At 47.3% G+C, this 20,193-nt stretch overlaps 2 protein-coding genes across 5 annotated transcripts in view; one reads left to right on the top strand and one right to left on the bottom strand.

Moving 5' to 3' along the window:
- The first annotated feature begins 22 nt into the window (after positions 1–22).
- Positions 23–19,771, top strand: LRRC41 (leucine rich repeat containing 41). Of its 2 annotated transcripts, none has more exons than XM_060623988.3 (10): positions 23–491; positions 4,576–4,662; positions 5,563–5,633; positions 13,076–14,219; positions 16,893–17,153; positions 17,670–17,834; positions 17,924–18,022; positions 18,561–18,683; positions 18,905–18,980; positions 19,074–19,771. In XM_060623988.3, the coding sequence occupies exons 1-10, from the start codon at positions 293–295 to the stop codon at positions 19,291–19,293; spliced, it is 2,445 nt and encodes an 814-aa protein (XP_060479971.1). In that variant the 5' UTR covers positions 23–292; the 3' UTR covers positions 19,294–19,771. The 2 variants fall into 2 exon arrangements, with proteins under 2 accessions (XP_060479971.1, XP_060479973.1); XM_060623990.3 differs by lacking the exon at positions 23–491 and adding an exon at positions 892–1,705.
- Positions 16,988–20,193, bottom strand: part of RAD54L (RAD54 like) — a 28,598-nt gene continuing 25,392 nt past the window's right edge. For all 3 annotated transcript variants that reach the window (XM_060623991.3, XM_060623992.3, XM_060623993.3), the window contains one exon: positions 16,988–20,100. In XM_060623991.3, the coding sequence (XP_060479974.1) occupies positions 19,890–20,100 (211 nt within the window). In that variant the 3' untranslated portion in view covers positions 16,988–19,889. The remainder of the gene's footprint in view (positions 20,101–20,193) is intronic.

The raw sequence follows: 20,193 nt of genomic DNA on the forward strand, positions 1-20,193 counted from the left end.
GATTGGCATATACTACCGTCCACAGGCAGGGGACAGGGGGAGCTAGTATTCGTGCCTAAGGAGGATTTGCTAAGAAATATCCCCTTGATCGCGCCAGAGCCAAATACATTGATATACGAATTTATGTAAAGTATTGGCTTCTAAGAGACTTGGTAAGAATGCGCATTGACTCGACGTTCCTTTAGCGCAGTTCCCAGTCTTCCCCACATCGCTGATGAAACCGTCCTAACTGCTGACCTTTTCAAGATGGCGGCGCGAGGGTGCCACTCTCGGGATCGCGCACCTCCCCAAGATGGCGGCGCCCGAGGCCTGGCGCGCCCGGAGTTGCTGGTTCTGTGAGGTAGCGGCGGCAACGACCATGGAGGCCACGTCCCGGGAGGCGGCGCCAGCGAAGAGCTCGGCCTCGGGCCCCAGCGCTCCCCCCGCCCTGTTCGAGCTGTGCGGGCGGGCGGTGAGCGCCCATATGGGGGTTCTGGAGAGCGGGGTGTGGGGTAAGTCGCGGGGTGAGGGGCTACCTCTGGCAACGAGCGGAGGCGGCCCAGCGGCCGGGGGGCGCGGGGGGCGAGGCCGGGAGGCCTGGGGCAAGGCCCGGCCCGGGGTACTGGAAGCCGCACCGTCGGGTCGGAACACGAATTCCGTGACTGACTGGACTAGGCAGAGTAAAAGCAGGGACCAAATCGGCAGGTGGACCTGCACCGCGGCCTGGCTAGGGGGGCGCGGGGGGCGAGGGCAGGAGGCCCGGTCTGGGGCCAAGCAGGCAGGGCCCAGACGACAGAGGCTGGAGTGACGGACCGGCCGTGGGCACCGAACTGACGCTCGAGACGGGCCGGGCTGGGGAGTCTCGGATGTCGAACCGACGGGCAGAGATGGCCCTGCCGCTTGGGGGCGGGGGCCGAGGTTGGGAGGCCCGGCCTAAGGCAAGGAGGCCAGGCCCGGGGCCACCTAACCTGACTGACGCGCGGGGCCTCCGGTGTCTGCTTGACGGACCGCGGGTGCTGAGACTTCCGAGGCCAGGCTGACGGGCCAGGGCAGCCCAGTGGAATGGAGAGCGAGGGGCTGGGGGAGATGCCGAAGGCTTGGGGCGCCGAGGCCTGTCCGACGACCCAGGGCTGAGGGGAGCGCACTGACGACCGGGGCCTCGGGTGCCCAATTGCTTCAGCGCAGGACTGACTGACTGACGGGCAGGGCAGGGAACGCCGGAGGCCACTCGGACTGGCCTGAGCGGAGGAAGGGCCCGAGCGGGTGAAGGGAGGCCGGGAGCGGGTCAGCAATCTAGGGAGGCTCGAATGACGGACAGGCGGGAAGGGCCAGGGAGGCCCCAGGCGGGGCGACGGCCCGGGGATCCCGGCTGGGAGGGGGCGCGTCGCAGCTAGGAGGCCTTGGGCTGAGTCGGAGCCAAAGGAGGCACCGGGCCCGAAAGCTCGAAAGCTGCCGGGACCGACGGCCCGGCTCCGGGCTGAGGGTGCCCAGGCTGAGCGGCCAAGGCGGGCGGCCCGCGGCCCTGGGCCGAGGGGCCGGGAAGGGCAAACCGACCAGCCGGGCTGGTGGGCCTGGGAGTAGGGCGGCCCGGCGCGGGTCAGGTAACGCAGGAGAGAAGGCCCGCAGCCGGATGCGCACGCGGAGGCCGGGCTTTGGGGTGGGCCCCGCCGGCCCCAGCCTGGCAGCTGGTGAGGAAAAACTCGGGTCGGCCTGGCGAACACTGATGGTGAGAGTGATAGACAGCAGAGTGAGGGCCGGGGCGGGGGGGGGGTAGGCCTGGCCGCACGGGGATGAGGGAGGCCTTGGGCCTGACAGACTGGTGGTGTGAGGGGGTGGGGTCCAGAGGCCCGGCCGAAGCTGGGTGAGGAGATCCAGGCCAGGCCCAGGGCCCAGGGAACCCGGAGGGAGTGGCAGGAGAGAAGAGGAGGCCCCCAGGCCTTGAAGGGGTGGGGGGGTGAGGTTCTGGAGAAGGCCTCGGGAGTGGTGGTAGTGCCTTTGCCAGGAGGAAGGCCCTGGTAAGGTCAGAAGTGAAGGCTTGAGGTCCTGGGATTCTGAGTTTGAGTTGCACTTTGAGGAGATGGCTGTGAAGAAAGGGCCCTGGAGTTTGACGGGTTGGGCCTCCAGGAATAAGGCCCAAGGCTGTGGAGAGTGGTTAAAGAAGGCCTAGGGATGTGGGAAGGCCCTTGGTGAGGTGGGGGTGGGGCAGCGATCCTGAGGAGGCCCAAGTGTCTTCCTGTAGTGGGGAAGACTGTTAGAGTCCTCAAGCTGATGGGGGGAGGGGTTGTGGAGGCCCTGTGCCAACAGATGAGAGGAGAAGGGTCAGGCTGACCCATGGGGAATAGGTGAAGTCTCAGTGGAGCTGGGCAGGGGGCTCAGAAGAGTCCTGAAGAGTCTGCCTGGAAGAAGGCAGAGAGAGGATTGGCTCTATCAGCCTGGAGCTTCTAGAATGCTAAACTTGGCTAGGAGGGAAGAGGACTGGGTATAGAGGCCCCAAGTTGGGAAGAGGAGGCAGTAAAGGTAGAGGCTGGAAAGAAGCAAGGAAGAGCCTGGCTTAAGAAGAATGGAGAAAGGAAGAGAGGAGTTTGTGGATAATAGGGGATGAGAATCCCTATGGCTGTGAGAGGGGATGGCTAAACAGAGCAGATTGGAGAGACAGAGGAGGACGAGCTCCTATGGGCCTAGCCTAGGTAAATAGTCACACAGAAAAAGCTGAATCAGGTTAGGCCTCTTAGGAGGGCCAAGTAAGAGGCCTGGGAAGAAGTGCTGCTTTGGAGGAAGGTCTCAGTGTGGGCTAACAGCCAAGAAAGGCTTCCTGGAGGCAGTGGACTAGCGTTGCTTTGTGTAGGGAGAGAGAAGGGTAAAGTGAGTAGAGGCAGCAGGAAAGGATACAGTGAGGAAACAAGTAGAATAGGTATGTTATACCTTGAATGCCAGGATATGGAGCTTGAATGCAACAGAGAACTTACGTTAATGTAATAGCTTAGGGAATTAATACTTTCATTCAGCAAGTACACTGAGTACTATGTACAAAGAATTGTACTAGACTGTGGACATCAAGATTCACTTATTCCACAAGTAAAGATAAAGGGAGATCCTAGAAGTTTTGAAAGATTTTACTTAGATATGGTATACTCTAAGATCTTAGACTGTTCTTGGCAGGACAGAGATGGTATTGACAGGAAAAGGATAAAAATAGACAACATTTAGTGAGCTTATTATGGCCAGGAATGGTCTTAAAAAGGTTACAGGTATGATCTTCTTTAATTTTTATAGCAATATTATGAGGTAGTTATTATTACTTCCATTTTAAAATTGAGAAAACTGAGTCTTAAAGATGTTAATTTGCCCAAGGATTCCTAAGTAATAGAATCAGAATTTCACTCAGTTTGGTCCAACTCTAGAGACTAAACTGTTTAGCCATAATACTGTAAAGCCTTTCGGCTCTAGACATCAGCAAGAGCAAGTTTTGTTTTTATGATATGTTGAATTTAGAGTTAGGGCTGGATTATTTCTATTGTTCACCGGAAAGTACTAGTTCAGAATATAGTAGGGGCCCAAAGGATGGGAATCACCAACCTGGAAGAGTGGGAAGGGGATTCAGAAAAGGCTTGATAAAAGGCACATGATACTTGGAAGATGAATAGTTAATATGATGAAAATGGCAAGGACATTCCTAGTAGAGAGCAGCATGACAAAGGCACAGAGACAAAAAATAGTGTGACACGTTAAATAAATGTAAAAGTAATTTAGCATGGATAAAGCACAGGAGGCAAAACAGGGAGCTGGAAAAGTTAGTACGGCCCAGATTATGTTGGACATTTTTATCACACATATTCAATAGGAATTTTTATTTGTTTTGTATTTTTATCTTTTTTTTTAAAGTTTACTTATTTTGAGAAAGCGAGATCAGGGGAAGGGTGGAGAGAGAGAGAGTCCTAAGCAGGCTCCGCACTGTCAGTGCAGAGCCTGATGCGGGGCTCGACCTCACAAACTGCTAGATCATGACCTGAGCTAAAATCAAGAGTCGGACACTTAATCGACTGAGCCACCCAGGCACCCCTTTTTATCTTTTTTTTTTTTTTTTTTTGAGTTTATTTGTTGTGAGAGAGAGCAGAGGAGGGACAGAGAGAGAGAGAGGGAGAGAGGGAGAGAGGGAGAGAGAATCCCAAGCAGGCTCCGAGCCGCCAGCACAGAACCCGATGCAGGGCTCATACCCACAAATTGTGAGATCATGACCCTAGCTGAAATCAAGACTCAGTTACCTAACCAACTAGGTCACCCTGGTGCCCCTCAATAGGACCTTTCAAATGCAGAATGCTTCATTATGCTTGGGCAGAAATGAACTGACCAGCTCCTAAATGAGTATATCAGCTTGCTTTATTATCTCACCCTTGAAGATGTGCATGTCCCTGAAATTCCAGGTGCTAACTAAGTGGCTAAAGATAAGTGGATTAGAGTTTGAATTAGACTTAGGTTAGCTACTGGAGGTTCCATTTGCCAAATGAGAAGTCTGTCCTTCTGTTTTCCTTTCCAATAGGATAAATAATGCTTGGAACCCTAGGAGAAAAAAATAAATTTTGTGGGTTTTTTTTGTAGCTCTCCCAGGCCCAATACTTCAAAGCATCTTACCTCTGCTCAATATATATTACTTGGAGAGGATTGAGGAAACTGCCCTCAAGAAAGGTGAGTGTCTTTCTCTCTTTCTCATTCAGTGATTATAAGCCAGACACCATAATGTTCTGGTAAATATTACACCTGATACCTGTGTAGAACTCACGCTTTTCAAAAGTACCCTCACACCTGCTTTCTTACCAGATTCCTTACAGTGTCCAGTGAAACACAAAGCAAATAAATGATCCCAATTATACTAATGAAAGTGAAACCATAGGCACACCACAATTAATAGCTAAGTCAGACTAAAACCCAGATCTTCTGAATCTTAATTTTTCTATTTTACCTTGCTGTTTCCCAAACCACTCATTAGACAGATCTTTTTTTTTTTTAATTTTTTTTTTTTTAACGTTTATTTATTTTTGAGACAGAGAGAGACAGAGCATGGGCAGGGGAGGGTCAGAGATAGAGGGAGACACAGAATCCGAAACAGGCTCCAGGCTCTGAGCTGTCAGCACAGAGCCCGACGTGGGGCTTGAACTCACAGACCGTGAGATCATGACCTGAGCTGAAGTCGGCCGCTTAACCGACTGAGCCACCCAGGCGCCCCTAGACAGATCTTTTAATAGCCAGCATTTATCTAATCCTGATGTGCCAAGCACTCTCCTAGGCACTTTACTTGGAGAAACACATTTAATCTTTTCAACAACTCTATGAAATAACTATTATTAACTATGTTTTACAGATAAGGTAACTGAGGTACAGAAAAATGAAGTAAACTTGCCCAAAGTCACACAGCTAGAGTGTGGTTGGCTGATATTTAAACCCAGGCAGTCTGTCTTTAGAGCCAGTGCTCTATACTAGTCTGCCATATTGCTCCTGTGAATCCAGAGAAGGCAACAATAAAGGCTGATGTACTTCACTCATGGTGGCCAAAGAGCAGCCAAATAAAAGTGATATTTCTCCCCACAGGCCTCTCCACTCAAGCCATCTGGCGCCGACTATGGGATGAGCTAATGAAGACAAGGCCTTCCAGTTTGGAAGTAAGTTAGCACCAGGTAGAACTCTGGCCTGACTTTGCACATTGAAAGCAGGAATAGCTTACAAACACAAGCTGGGTACTGGTAAAGTGCAGACACAGGGTTGGAATGAATTTGGGAGGAGGGCTCTGATGTCTTGTCACAAGGTTCTTTCCATTTGGCATTTGTCACTGGCTTGATTGCTCACCGTGTTTATAGGTTAACACAAAACAGAGGAAGGTAGTGATCATAATGGAAGGCAGAACCCAGATTCGTAGAGGTCTTGACAGGGCTGGAGCAGTGGTCAAACCTAACAAGATAGAATTTAACAGAATAAACCAATTCCTCACTTGAATCTAAAAAATTCCAATTGCTTGACCTCAGGGAAAGAGGTGGAGGGGCCTGGCTTAGCAACTTGTATAAAAATGATTAAGGGGGTTTGGTCAACAGTGTGCTAAAGTAATTCATACAATGACTATACCCTGAGCTGTGTGAATTAATGTAACTATAACATATGCTAAAGGACAAGGGGGATGATAGACCTGCCTGGCTTTGCAGTGGTCAGGCTACCCTTGGAGTATGGAGAAAGAAGTCAAGGCCACATCATGTGAGTCACACTTGGAACACTGGAGATGTTTTTCCTGAAAAAAAGAAGACTTGGGGAACATGAACTGTCTTGAAATATTTGAATGATTATTATATAAAAGAGGAATTAATAGACTTGTATGGGTAGAAGCTAAAGGAGGATAAATTTTTGCCAAAGTGATTGTAGAACTTTTAAACCCTGAACTTATTGGTGATGAAACAAGCTAATTCCAGAGGTAATAAGCTTCCCATCACTAAGTGTTCAAATAGAGTCTAGATAACTACCTGACACAAAGATATTGTAGAAGAAATTCAGCATTGTAAGAGAGGTTGGACAAGATGACTTTTAGGGCTTCTTGTAGCCCTGCAGTTCTATTATGTGTTGGTTCAGATATAACTCACTGGATCTCTCTTTTAAGCAGAATTTCTTTTGCTGCTCCATAACTAGGTGACAGAACAGATTGAGTTCAATAAACATTACTAAAACTTCCCACATGCCAGGTCTTATGTTAGATATTGGAAGTACAGACACAGTCCCTAATCTTCAGGAACTTCATGTTTAGCAGGAAGTCTGCAAAGAAATACATTATGCATGGGAGGATAAGTGGTGTGATAGTAACAAGAAGGTTGAGGGAGAAGGGAGCATGAAAGTGTTTCTTGGGAAGTAGTATTTGAACTGGTGGGTGAGGCCAAGTGATAAGAAAACAAGCTCTTATCAGGAATTGGAGATTTAATTTCTGGGAATGCACTGGGTTCAGTAACATTCAGCTCCATATCCTTCAGCTTTTCTACTTCCAGATCTGGATGCAACTCTTGAAGTTCAGTGAGACAATGCTAAGGCCCAACAAAATCTTCAGGCACTATATACAGGAATTAGGCCTCATGAGGAGAAGTAGATGCAAGATTTGAAAACAGTAACAGCTTCCTGAAACCTTTAAAGAAGCATGAGAGTCACTGTGGCCTAGTGTTTCCCAAGCAGTATGGTTGACTAGCAGTTGATGGAGATTGTAATATCTTTCATTTAGAATACGCTTTTTTTCCCAACATTATCTCAAGCTTCCTGGTAAAGAATATATGTTTGTTATCTTTTCTTGTCTCAGAGCATTTCAGAACATTAAGGAAACCCCAGGCTTGGTGGCCTAACAGTCACCTAGACAGAGGTCCTGACTTGGATCATATCCATTCCAAAGGGTGCCTCTTTTTGTTTCCCAGTTTTGCATGACAGTAACCTTAACCTCATAATTCAGAAACACTTAATAAGTGCCTGCTCAATTCCAGGCACTATACTAGGTTCTAAGTATACAGTGGTGAACAAGATAGCCATGGTCCCTGATTGCTTGTAAAGAAATAGAATTTCAAATTGTGCAGTACTTTATGTGTATTAAGAGATCTGATATTCTGGAGACAAGGCAATGGGGAAATGAAGGATTATTCAGTAAATGATTCTCTAGTTACTGGTTCACTATTTGGAAAAAATCAAGTTAGAGCCTCATTTTACAATATACTCAAATAATTTCTATATGGAACTAAAGATTAAACTGTAAAAAGTAAAAACATAAAACAACTAAACAAGAATAAAGGTGACTGGTTATCTAATCTCAGGATGGAGAGTGTTAATTATTAAATGGGCAGAACCAAAAAAAAAGTATGGACAATAAATGCCAATACAATAAACACAATTTAAAGGTACATAAACTAGGAAAGAATGTTTGCAACAACATTTGTAAAACAAGAAGATACAGAGAATAAGACAAAGACAAGCTATTCCAGTAGAGTACGTAAAGATTGGGACAAGTCACAAAATATACAAAAATCTCCAATAAAGTGAAAACTACTCAATCTCAATAATAAAAAATGGGAAAATAAACTTATAACTCTTAAATTAGTGAAGTCTTGTTTTGGTTTGTTTTAAAAGATAATTCCAGGGGTGGGTGAAACTTGCATTTTAATATGGTATTGGTGGGAGCAGAAATGTTACATAACTGTCTTGGTGGGCAATCTGGTGATAATTGTCAAGAGTCTTTAAAATATTCTTAGACTAGAAATTCTATTTCTTAGAATTTATAGTACATAAAAGTTGAGATACTCATGAAGATTTATTTCAAGATGTTCATCGCAGCAACTTAATATCAAAACCTGGAAATAATTTCTTCAATAATGCATGAATTATTGAATGTAGTATATCCAAATTTTCAAAATATTAACAAAGTCATGTTCTAAAAACATTTAAATACATGGTGGTAAAATGTAATGACACGGTGGTATAATGTTTAAAAAGCCCAGAATTTGAAATTGTTCAAAATTGTCTCAATGTTATAAAAACAATTATAGCTATATGGGGCCCCTGGGTGGCTCAGTCGGTTAAGTGTCCAACTTCAGCTCAGGTAATGATCTTGCGGTTTGTGGGTTCGAGTCCCGCATCGGGCTCTGTGCTGACAGCTCGGAGCCTGGAGCCTGCTTTAGATTCTGTGTCTCCCTCTCTGCCCCTCCCCACTTGCACTCTCTCAAAAAAAAGAAAATAATAAATGTTTAAAAATTTAAAAAAAAAAAACAATTTTAGCTATTCACATTTACATATACATTCCAAAGAGTTGGTTGACAGATTTTATCTCTCCGCAAATAATATTTCTGTTGTCAGAAAAATAGTGGACAATAGTTTGTGAACATTTGCTGGCTCTGTTTAGTACAAGAAAATATTTAGCCTTCTCTAGTTTGTACACACACTTCTTCCTCCCCAACTGGTGCCTAAGCCACCAGCCTGTGGATGGGCCAAGGACTGTGTTGGTAGACAAATGTTATTTTACCTCTTTGGTGGTGCCTTATTTCCCCTACTCTTGCCTGAAAGAATGTGTGTGGTTTTTTTTTTAATGTTTATTTATTTTTGAGACAGAGAATCCCAAGCAGGCTCTGCACTGATAGCGTGAGGCTCAAACTCATGAACTGTGAGATCATGACCTGAGCTGAAAACAAGAGTCTTATCACTTAACCTTGACTGAGCCACCTAGGTGCCTCCAAAAGAATGTGTTTAAATCTTTTATTTTTGGGGCGCCTGGGTGGCTCAGTCGGTTGGGCATCCAGCTTCGGCTCAGGTCATGATCTCATAGCTTGTAAGTTCGAGCCCCACATCGGGCGGGCTCTGGGCTGACAGCTCAGAGCCTGGAGCCTGCTTCGGATCCTGTGTTTCCCTCTCTCTCTGCCCCTCCCCCACTCTCACTCTCTGTCTCTCAAAAGTGAATAAACATTAAAAAAAATTAAAAAAATCTTTTATCTTTAAATTAATTGAGTTTATTTTGAAAGAGAGAACATGAGCAGGGAATGCTCAGAGAGGAGAGAAAGACTCCCAAGCAGGCTCCGCACCGCCAGTGCAGAACGCAATGCAGGGCTCAAACTCATGAACCATGAGATCATGACCTGAGCCAAAATCAAGTCCCACGCTTAACCGACTGAACCAGTCAGGCGCCCCAATTTTATTTTATTTTTTGATAGACTGTGTGCACACATGCACAAGTGGTGAGGGACGGGGGCAGAGGGAGAGAGAATCTTAAGCAGGTTCCACACCCGGCATGAAACCCAATGCAGGGCTCCATCCCACAACCTTGAGATAATGACCTGAGCTGTGATCAAGTGTCGTAAACTTAACCAACTGAGCCACCCAGGCACCCCCAAAAGAATGTGTTTAAATCATTTTGTATTCGATAATGTATAAGTTCACACAATGAATGGCTTGAACTAGATCTCTTAGCTTGTTTTCAGTTTTGAAATTAAAAAAATTAATGTTTATTTTTGAGAGACAGAAAGTGAACAGGGGAGGGGCAGAGAGAGGGAGGGAGACACAGAATCCAAGGCAGGCTCCAGGCCTTGAGCTGTCAGCACAGAGCTTGATGCGGGGCTCAAACCCATGAACCATGAGATCATGACCTGAGCTGAAGTCATGCTTAACCAACTGAGCCACCCAGGCACCCCTCAACTTTGAAATTTTAGCAGAGATTCTTCTAAAAGGTGGTGATGGAATAAAATGCAGTGAACTGCTGTCTGCTCATAATTAATTGACATAATTGTCATAACTAACTTTACTCATCTAATCCTCACAACTCTATGATGTAGGTAGGTTTAGTTACCTTCCTCACTTTATAGATGATGAAACTGAGGCAGATAGAGGTGAAGTTACTGTCTGAGGTTATAGTTAGTGAATGGCAGACCTAGGATTCAAGTTGAGGCAATTTGGCTCTGGAGTGCCTGCTCCTATTCACTATGTCATGCTGTTCTCACAGCAGTTACCACATGTCTGGGTGTTCCAGTTTCAAATATTCTCCCACTGTCTTCATCAACCAATAAAATGTGGGGAGAGGGGAACACTAATATTTAGTTACCAAAACTACATATTACATGTGCCTCCTGGTCAGAAACAGCCACAATATCTTGGTTCACATTTTTGTCCATATTTTAGGCCTTGACTGTCTCACTTGTGAAGTTGAAGCCTTGCTAGGTTACCTGCAGGTGCTTTCCAAGGCTGTGAGCATAGGCCAGCAAATATGTAGGAAAAGTGTTAGAGATAGGATTCAGGAATTCCCGCTCTGCTTCTACTGTAGGCTGAGTGGAGATTTGGTTGTCAGGTATTTTTTCCTGGTCCCATAATGCCCCTACATTATTGCTGGTGAGAGGTCCTTCCCCCTTGTTGCTGCCATGCAATTAGCTCAAACACGAAGAAGTCATTCCCAATTATTACCACAGCAGGCAGTGTCATAGGGAATGGCCAGGGCAAAGGGAATGACACTTTTGCCTAAGAATAGGGGCCCAACTCCTGCCAAGAACCTCAGATATAAGTTGAGGGTGACTGTGGTATGAGCGAATGCATAGAGGCAGGGCAAATACCAAAGAGAAGTGCCTTTTTAGTCTTGGGAAACCTCAGGCCCCTACTGCCTTTGCTTCAGGCTGAATAAGCACCCTGCTTAACAGGCTCTGCCTCCATCAAGTTCATTTCACATTGCCCATCTGGGCTATTATCATTAGCAGTAACAGAAGTAACATTTTGTATTTTACAGTTTACAAAGTGCTTTGACTTGCATGGTCTCATTTGATCTTCACAACAAACCTGTGAAACAAGTGATATTATCCACCTTTTACAGATGAAGAGATTCAAGAGGTCCAAAGTATAGTGGCAGAGATAACACTTGTATCAAAGTCAGCAGACTTTCTACTGCACCTTAGGAGAGAATGGGAACTTAAGGAAGGCTGTGTGCCCTTTTGGGGGTGGGGAGGGTAGGTAGCAGTAAATGCTGACCTCTGATATATATCAGAATCATCTGGGGGAAGTTTAAAAAATAAAGATGCACAGGACTTGGTGGCTCAGTCAGTTAAGCGTCTGACTTCGGCTCAGGTCACCATCTCGTGGTTTGTAAGTTCGAACCCTGCATCAGGCTCTGTGCCTGACAGCTCAGAGCCTGGTGCCTCCTTTAGATTGTCTTTCTCCCTCCCTCCCTCTCTCTCAAAAATAAATATTAAAAAAAATTTTTTTATGGGCCTTACTGCAGATATAACATAAGAGGATCACCAAGTCTGGGTAACCGACATGAATTTTGGAGAAACAAAAGCTCCACAGTAAATCTTGATGTGCACCAAAGGTTAAGAAACACCTGCATTCAGAGATCTTCTAAATGTACCAGAATAGTCTGATAAAATCTCATGTGCATCAAAGCCAGTAACTATTGCCTTGGAGAATCCAAATCTAGGATTTGGACCTTGATCTCCAGGAATTTTTCATCTGGTTGGGATAAAACATGTGCAGAGACAACACCATGAGACAAGGTTACCAATGTCTAACACCTGAGTAGTCAGATTATCAGAAGAGTCCCACAAGAGAGGCAGGGGAGGGGTAAAAGGGGGCACACAGAGACACTGAGATGAATAACCTCAAGAAGAGTAAAATGTTGGGGCACCTGATTGGCTCAGTCAGTTAAGCATCCGACTTTGGCTCAGGTCATGATCTCACAGTCTGTGGGTTCAAGCCCTGCATTGGGCTCTGCTGACCACTCAGAGCCTGGAACCTGCTTCGGATTCTGTGTCTCCCTCCCTCTCTCTCAAAAATAAACATTTAAAAAATTATTTTTTAAAAAAAGTGAAATGTTAGTAGGTCTTCTCAGGAAGTCTATTTGGTCTGGCAATGAAGAGCATTTCTGGCAGATGTAGGAAAAGCACGTAGAAGGCAGGTCTCGGTCAATAAGGTGATCAGTTTGTCCAGAACAAAACATTCACGTGAGCAAGATGTGAGAGATAAATCTTAGAGGCCACATTGTACAGGGCTTTCCCTCCCAGGCTAAGGGACTTCAGATTAACTCTGAGCAATGGAAAGATTCTGAGGGTTTTAAGGCAGAATGTAGTCAGGCATGTTTTACAAAGACGAATCCAGTGGACTTGTGTATAAAAGTTTGGGAAGGAGAAAATGAGATGGGGAAGTAATCAGGAAGCTAATGGTCAGGTGTGAGGGGGTAAGGGTCTGAACAAATGTGGTAGTGGTAAGAGTGGAAAGTTGGGGTCAGGTTCTAGAAACAAACATGGAAGAAACTACAGGAGTGAATGTTTCACTTGAATGGCAGTCACTATAACAAAATAATCTCTGGAACCAAATTTCCTGGGTTCAGATCTTGATTCTACTATTTACCTGTGTAACCACAGGCAGTAACAACTTTTGTGCCTTATTTTTCCTACCTGTAAAATGGGGATAACTAATATATGCCTCAAAGATGTGAAGATTAATTTGTATAAATTATTTAGAATGTTGCCTGACTCATCAAATAGCTATTGGAACAGAGGAACTTGGGGAAATGATGGTTCAGTGGGTAGCCCTTAGTATCACAGCTGTCTGGCATGTTCTCTGCTTTCAGAGTGTGACCTGTTGGCGAGCCAAGTTTATGGAGGCCTTTTTTTCCCATGTTCTACGTGGGACCATTGATGTATCTTCTGACAGGCGTCTCTGTGACCAGCGCTTCTCACCTCTTCTGCATAGCTCCCGCCACGTCCGACAGCTGACCATCTGCAATATGCTGCAGGGTGCGACTGAGCTGGTGGCTGAGCCCAACCGCAGGGTTCTGGAGACCCTGGCCAGTTCCCTGCACACCCTCAAGTTCCGCCACCTGCTGTTCTCTGATGTGGCTGCTCAGCAGTCTCTTCGGCAGCTGTTGCATCAGCTTATTCACCATGGGGCTGTCAGCCAGGTGTCGCTGTACTCCTGGCCTGTGCCTGAGTCAGCCCTTTTCATCCTCATCCTCACCATGAGTGCTGGCTTCTGGCAGCCAGGCCCTGGTGGTCCACCTTGCCGCCTCTGTGGAGAAGCCTCCCGAGGCCGGGCCCCATCCCGAGATGAAGGGTCTCTCCTGTTGGGCTCACGCCGGCCTCGCAGGGATGCTGCTGAGCGATGTGCTGCAGCCCTGATGGCCTCCCGGCGGAAGAATGAAGCCAAGCAGACGGCCAGAGCTGCACCTGCTACCCGGGTAACACGCCGGAGCACACAGGAGAGCCTGATAGCAGGTGGGACAGACCCTAAGAGGGATCTGCACCCTCCAGCAACCTCCTACGAGGCTCCTGGCACCAAGCGGCCACCCTCTGCTCCAGCCACCACCTCCTCTGCCTCTGCTTCCTCTTCCACATCCTCATCAAAACGGGCTCCAGCTAGCTCAGCCCCACAGCCTAAGCCCCTAAAGCGTTTTAAGCGAGCTGCAGGGAAGAAGGGTGCTCGCACCCGTCAGGGGTCTGGAGCAGAGTCTGAAGACCTGTATGACTTTGTTTTCATTGTGGCTGGTGAGAAGGAGGATGGGGAAGAGATGGAGATCGGGGAAGTGGCTTGTGGAGCTTTGGATGGATCAGATCCCAGCTGCCTGGGGCTTCCAGCACTGGAGGCCTCCCAGCGATTCCGAAGCATTTCCACCTTGGAGCTATTCACAGTTCCGCTCTCCACAGAGGCGGCTCTGACACTGTGCCACCTGCTGAGCTCCTGGGTGTCTCTGGAGAGCCTCACACTCTCCTATAATGGTGAGTGCCCTGCAGGGGCAGAGATGGGTCTCACAGCAGCACCATCCGTGTGCCCAATCCTGCAGAGGGGAATAGGGAATGCGATCGAGGAGGTGGAGATGTGGCCCAGCCTGCGTCAGAGTGGGGCAGAAGGCACATACATGAAACAGTGGCAGACTTTCAATGCTAGGGAAGAACATGAGGTTTATAGGCTTTAGAGTTGGAAGGAGTTCCTGAGAGGCAGTGAGAACCTTAAGAATGGGTACATTTTAGATATGGTAGGCAATTCCCATATTGTGGGAACAGTATAGTGTATGCAGGCCCACCCCAAGTCTAAGGTTGGGTCCCACCACTCATATCAAAGCAGCTATACAGACAAGGTGTAGACCACATTTTTATCAGACCAGCAACCTGTAAAGCAGTCCTCAGTTCTTACCCACCTGGCTGTGCCCAGCGAGCCAAACTTCAACTCTGGGTAAATCCATCAATCTACTTAGGATGCTGAGCACTTGATGGAGAAAATCACAACTGTGCAGACCAGTGCTACTGTATATTCAGTCATCATCCTTATATGAATCCTGTGTTTGTAACATTAGCTCCCATTCCTACTACTTCCAAATCCTCCCTTTTCCTTTCTTAGCAGATGACTTCACCTCCTTCAGAGAAAATAGAAGCCATCACACATGAACTTCAACTTATTGTTAACCAACCTATAAACTCTCCTACATCTACACTCATCCTTTTCTCCATCACAATGGAAGAGATGGCCATCCTATCTAAGACTCTTTTACCTGTTTTCTGGATCCATACCTTCTTGCCTTCTTAGGAAAGCTTGTTTCTCAGATGCCTTAGCAATAGGAACTTTTATATATTGCTTAGTATGTATCTGGCATAATTTAAGCACTGTATGAATTGAATCCTTACACCAACCCTATGAGGTCAAGTGGCTTGCCCAGGATAACCTCACTGAGCCAGGAGGCAACCGGCTTCCCGAATCCAAGGTTTTCACCACTCCTTAATGCTGCCTTCCTTCTCCAAGGTCCTCCCTGTTGCTAAGTCCAATACATATGTTTTAGTCCTCCTCTCACATTAATTTTCGGCAGCATTTGCTATGAAGTAGTCTTCATCAAATATTCTCATTTCCACTATCTCAAAATCTATTTTTCTCTTCTCCCTCTCTGGACATTACCTCTCATATCTTAATGTCCAGAGTTTCTCAGAGCTCTGCCACTTTATACATGCTTCCTGAACAATTCTGTCCATTCTTGTAGTTTGAAAGGCCAACTATGCTGAAGATTCCCCAATCTAGGACACTGGCCCAGATCCTTCTCCTAAACTCCAGAACTATTTAGCCAGCCGACTACTAGATGTCACTTCATAAACCACAAGCCCCGCAGCCTGAATGCATCTTCTCCCCTGATAGCTCTGTTCTGTCAGTGACCTCACAGCTGACTCAGCTGCCCAAAAGAAAGCTGGGTTCTTTCTTTTGCACCACGTATCTTTATGATCTCTCAAATCCACTTACTTCTCTATCTCCACATCCTTAATTTGAGCCATGATTACTTCTCACCTGGATTCATTCATTTCAGTAGTTCCTCCTGACTTCATACTCACCATACAATTCACAGTCTACACTGCAGCCCAAGTTTTTTTTTTTTTTTTTTTTTTTTAATGAAAAGGTCATTTAAAAACCCTTGAATGGTTTCCTGTCACCATAGTTAATTTACTTACAGGTCATTTGTGTTCTCACTCCTGCTTACCTTCATAGTGGCATCTTGAACCCTCCCCCCCCCCCCCCCATACTTTACACAGCAGCCACAGTGAATATTTTCAGTTCTTGGAAGCTGCCACTCTTCCTCCTTCAGGCTTTTATATATACTGAGTTCTCCCTGCCAGTCCCTCCCGTCCCTCCTTTTAGCCTGTCTCCTTTGTGTTCTTTACAACTCAGCTGTAAAGTTTTTACTGAGGGAAGCTGGACTGGGTGCTAAGTACCCATCCTTTGTGCTTCTACAATACTCAACTTCTCCAGTTCCCCTCACACATTTTTGTTGTTAATCAGCCTACATAGGCAGGAGCAAGAGCTGTTGCTGGCTACTGTCTAGCAAAAACACACAAAAAAAGTATTTACTAGGTGCTGGGTGAGGTTTAGTTGAAATGGATCAACAGGGGCCTTCTCAGTCCAAGGGGAGATAAGTAGGTTCCAAGAAATTATTTGCTTTGTGGCATTAAGCATCTGCTCTAACCCTTCTGAATCCTGTTCCCTTTTGTGGGATGTGGTTATCCTTTTCTGCTCTATTCCCACCTAATTAATCTTTTAAAGTATTCCCTATCGAGTCATTGCCACTCCCCTTAGATTTCAAATGTTCCACGTGACCTATAAGAAAAGTCCAGAGATTTCTGCTGCCCTCTGGGCCTGTCATTTAGCTGGCAGCACAGTATGCCCCACCACATCCTCTTATTTTGTGACTGCCCTGACTGATGCTTGAGGGCATGGCCCAGTACAGTAGACATCAGTTTGCTGGTTACCTGAGGAAAAAAGCAAGACGATGAATAGTTGAGACAAATGATTTTTAAGTAATCTGATCGGAAGCTCAAGAAAATTGGTGGTCATCAACAGAAATATCTGGAGTGGTCTCTGAATGTTATTCTTGCTGACACTCCCACATGACTGACCTAACCTCTTTCCTGCCATAGGCCTGGGCTCTAACATCTTCCGCCTGCTGGACAGTCTGCGGGCCCTGTCAGGCCAGGCTGGATGCCGCCTCCGTGCCCTGCATCTCAGTGATCTGTTCTCACCACTGCCCATCCTGGAGCTGACACGTGCCATTGTGCGAGCCCTGCCCCTGCTGCGGGTCCTTTCTATTCGTGTTGACCACCCCAGCCAGAGGGACAACCCTGCCGTGCCAGGGAATGCAGGGCCCCCTAGCCACATAATTGGGGATGAGGAGATACCAGGTGAAGCACTGTGCGTGTGCGTGTGCATGTGTTCACACAAATGTGCAGGTGCATTTGTGTGGAAAAGGTGGGAAGACCTAATCCAGACCTAGCAACACTCATTCCTGGCTTATCTGAAATCCATTCCCTCTTTAGAGCCTGCTGTTAAAGATGACCATGGGCTGGACAGGGCCCAGACCACTACAAGCCCAATAGAAAGTGACCATGGCAGATAAGTCTCCAGAAAAGGGGTCTAGGTCCCCCTTCTGTATGTCCCCTTGGATCCTGTTTCCTAGCTCACCACTCTTGCACACTCCTGTTTGCTTGTCTGAATAGTCTAGTCTTCCTGGACTAAAAGCTCCAGGAAAACAAGGACTAAATCTCCTAGTACTCTCTTCCCAGAACCTAGTATTATAGCAGGCACTTAATGACAAGTAAACAAGATTTTTCAGTGAGCCTCTAAAGGACAGGATGGGACCTGCTCTGAGAATAGAAGAGAGATGGCCCACTGGAATCTTTTCTCCCTATCATATCCAGAAAACTGCCTGGAACAGCTGGAGATGGGATTTCCACGGGGAGCCCAACCAGCCCCACTGCTCTGCTCTGTACTGAAGGCCTCAGGTTCTCTGCAGCAGCTGTCTCTGGATAGTGCTACCTTTGCCTCTCCCCAAGATTTTGGGCTTGTGTTACAGACACTCAAAGGTAGGACCCAGCTAGAATGATAAAGGGAGGGTAGGAGACCCTGTTATTCTTTGGGAAAGCTAAGGCCCATGGCCTCTACCCCCATGCAGAGTACAACCTAGCCCTGAAGAGGCTGAGCTTCCACGACATGAATCTGGCTGACTGTCAGAGTGAGGTGCTCTTTTTGCTACAGAATCTGACTCTTCAAGGTAAATTCATCATTCAGAACCTGGGGCATTGCTGGGTCCTCATTGTGGCTCTGCCACTGTTCTTTTCTTGGCCTTATATCCTCAACTATAAGTTATAGAAACTGTATCATCTTCCTTCTAAAAGGACCCAAATTCAACTCCTCCTATACTTAACATGGGAAAATTACTCAAGTTTTTCTTACCTTTCAGTGGCCAACAGAAATAATGGTGGTGGGGAAGGATAAATATGCTGTCAGGTTCCCCTCATACTCTTGTCCCTAATCCCCACCCCTGCATAGAGGGCAGGCAATGGATAGAGGGAAAAGAAGTGAATGGAGAACTGTCCACACAGAGGACCTCTCTAGGGTGAACCTCTGGGTTCAGTCTCTGGTTTAAATCTGATTTAGTTCCAATCTTGCTTGGGGTCTTGGACAAATTCCTTTCTCTTTCTGGGCCTCTATAAAATGTTCAGACCCCTTGCTAAGGCCAACTGGGGCAGGAGGGGCAGCAACAAGTCCTAATGTTAGCCATCAGAATTCATTCTAATTTCTCTTGACAGAGATTACCTTCTCCTTCTGCCGTCTGTTTGAGAAGCGCCCGGCCCAGTTTCTGCCTGAGATGGTTGCTGCTATGAAGGGCAACTCCACACTGAAGGGCCTCCGGCTGCCAGGGAACCGCCTGGGTGGGGGCAGGGCCCTGGGAAGGGACAGGGGTGAAGGAGCCAGTCCTTTGACCTCAAAATTCAGTGGAGGAAGGCATAGGCCTCTCCACTGGGAACATGGGGGTTGGAATATAGTTGTGTGCTGGGGCTTTTGGAGGCTGGGCTTCTCCCCACCAGAAATGGGTTGGGATACCCTTGTTCCCTGTTCTTGGGTGATTAGACGTTTCTCCCCTTCTCCCCAGGGAATGCTGGCTTGCTGGCCCTGGCAGATGTTTTCTCAGAGGATTCATCCTCCTCTCTGTGTCAGCTGGACATCAGGTACATGGGGAGGAGGAAGGGACAAGGGATGGAGCTCTAAGGATATAGACTAGGGATTGTTTCCTGGGTGTCTAATCATCTCACCCCTACCAGTTCCAACTGCATCAAGCCAGATGGTCTTCTGGAGTTCGCCAAGCGGCTGGAGCGCTGGGGCCGTGGAGCCTTTGGTCACCTGCGCCTCTTCCAGAACTGGCTGGACCAGGATGCAGTCACAGCCAGGGAAGCCATTCGGCGGCTCCGGGCCACTTGTCACGTGGTTAGCGACTCGTGGGACTCATCCCAGGCCTTCGCAGATTATGTCAGCACCATGTGATGGGGCCCATGCTTCACAGGCCCATGCTCAGCACCATCAGCTTGCAGGGGCTGAGACATGGCTGCCCAGAACTCCCAAACACCAATTCTGTCTTTCTCTTTCTGCAACCTTTTTTTCCTCTTTTTCCTTCTTCCCTTGCACTGAGGTCCTGGAGGTCTTGCTGGGCTCAGCAAAGGCTCTCTCACAACTGGGTTTAGAGCCTTTGGGCCCCTTACCCACTACTCTTGGAACCCTGGGCCAGGTTACAGTGCTCATCAGTCACTGAGGACAGCTCCTCTCCCCCTGCCTGAGGTTCCTGCTTTCCTTCCTCAAGCAGGTACCCAGGCTTTAGAGAAGTACAGGAGTGTCCACTACCAGGCCTCTTCTCTGCTGGGCTCACCATGCTGCTCCCAAGCCTCAGTCCCTTTCATACCTTTATTCCTTTCTTTTTTTTAACCAAAAAAGTTTTTCTTATAAAATAAACTTTGGGCAAACATCATGCAGCCCTCCTTGATGATTTTTGTCCCAGAGAACAAAATTCAGTAGGGTCCTATGGGGCAAGGAGCCCCCTTTCCCTGTCTCCTTCCTCTAACAGCTACACCCAGACCAGCTGGTTATCAGTGGAGACCCCGCTGCTCCTCATGAGACTGCTGGTGGAAGACGAACGTGATGGCTGTGGAGGCAGCATCCCAGGCGGCCTGGAGTACCTCATCCTTAAGCCCCCGTTTATCAGTGTTATGGTTCCACTGAGCCAGGTCTGAGGTACAGTCAGAACCATCAGGGGGTGGCCGGACCTGGTGATTGTTGACACAGCGGCAGCAGCGCAACCTGGGGGCAGAGGACAGAGCCGTGGTAACTATAGAGCCCGTCTCCATGCTGTGCAGGGAGTTCAGAAGTAATGGCCAGCAAGGGCACCCCACC

Source organism: Panthera onca, chromosome C1, assembly GCF_046562875.1.
Source record: "Panthera onca isolate mPanOnc1 chromosome C1, mPanOnc1 haplotype 2, whole genome shotgun sequence".
Classification (NCBI taxonomy): domain Eukaryota; kingdom Metazoa; phylum Chordata; class Mammalia; order Carnivora; family Felidae; genus Panthera; species Panthera onca.

What these genes read in the sequence shown, in the direction of transcription:
- LRRC41 (XM_060623988.3), top strand. Translation starts at nt 293, where the DNA reads ATGGCGGCGCCCGAGGCCTGGCGCGCCCGGAGTTGCTGGTTCTGTGAG. An exon ending in GGAAACTGCCCTCAAGAAAG is followed by an intron (nt 4,663 to 5,562) that starts GTGAGTGTCTTT and finishes TTCTCCCCACAG; the next exon opens with GCCTCTCCACTCAAGCCATC. An exon ending in CAAGGCCTTCCAGTTTGGAA is followed by an intron (nt 5,634 to 13,075) that starts GTAAGTTAGCAC and finishes CTCTGCTTTCAG; the next exon opens with AGTGTGACCTGTTGGCGAGC.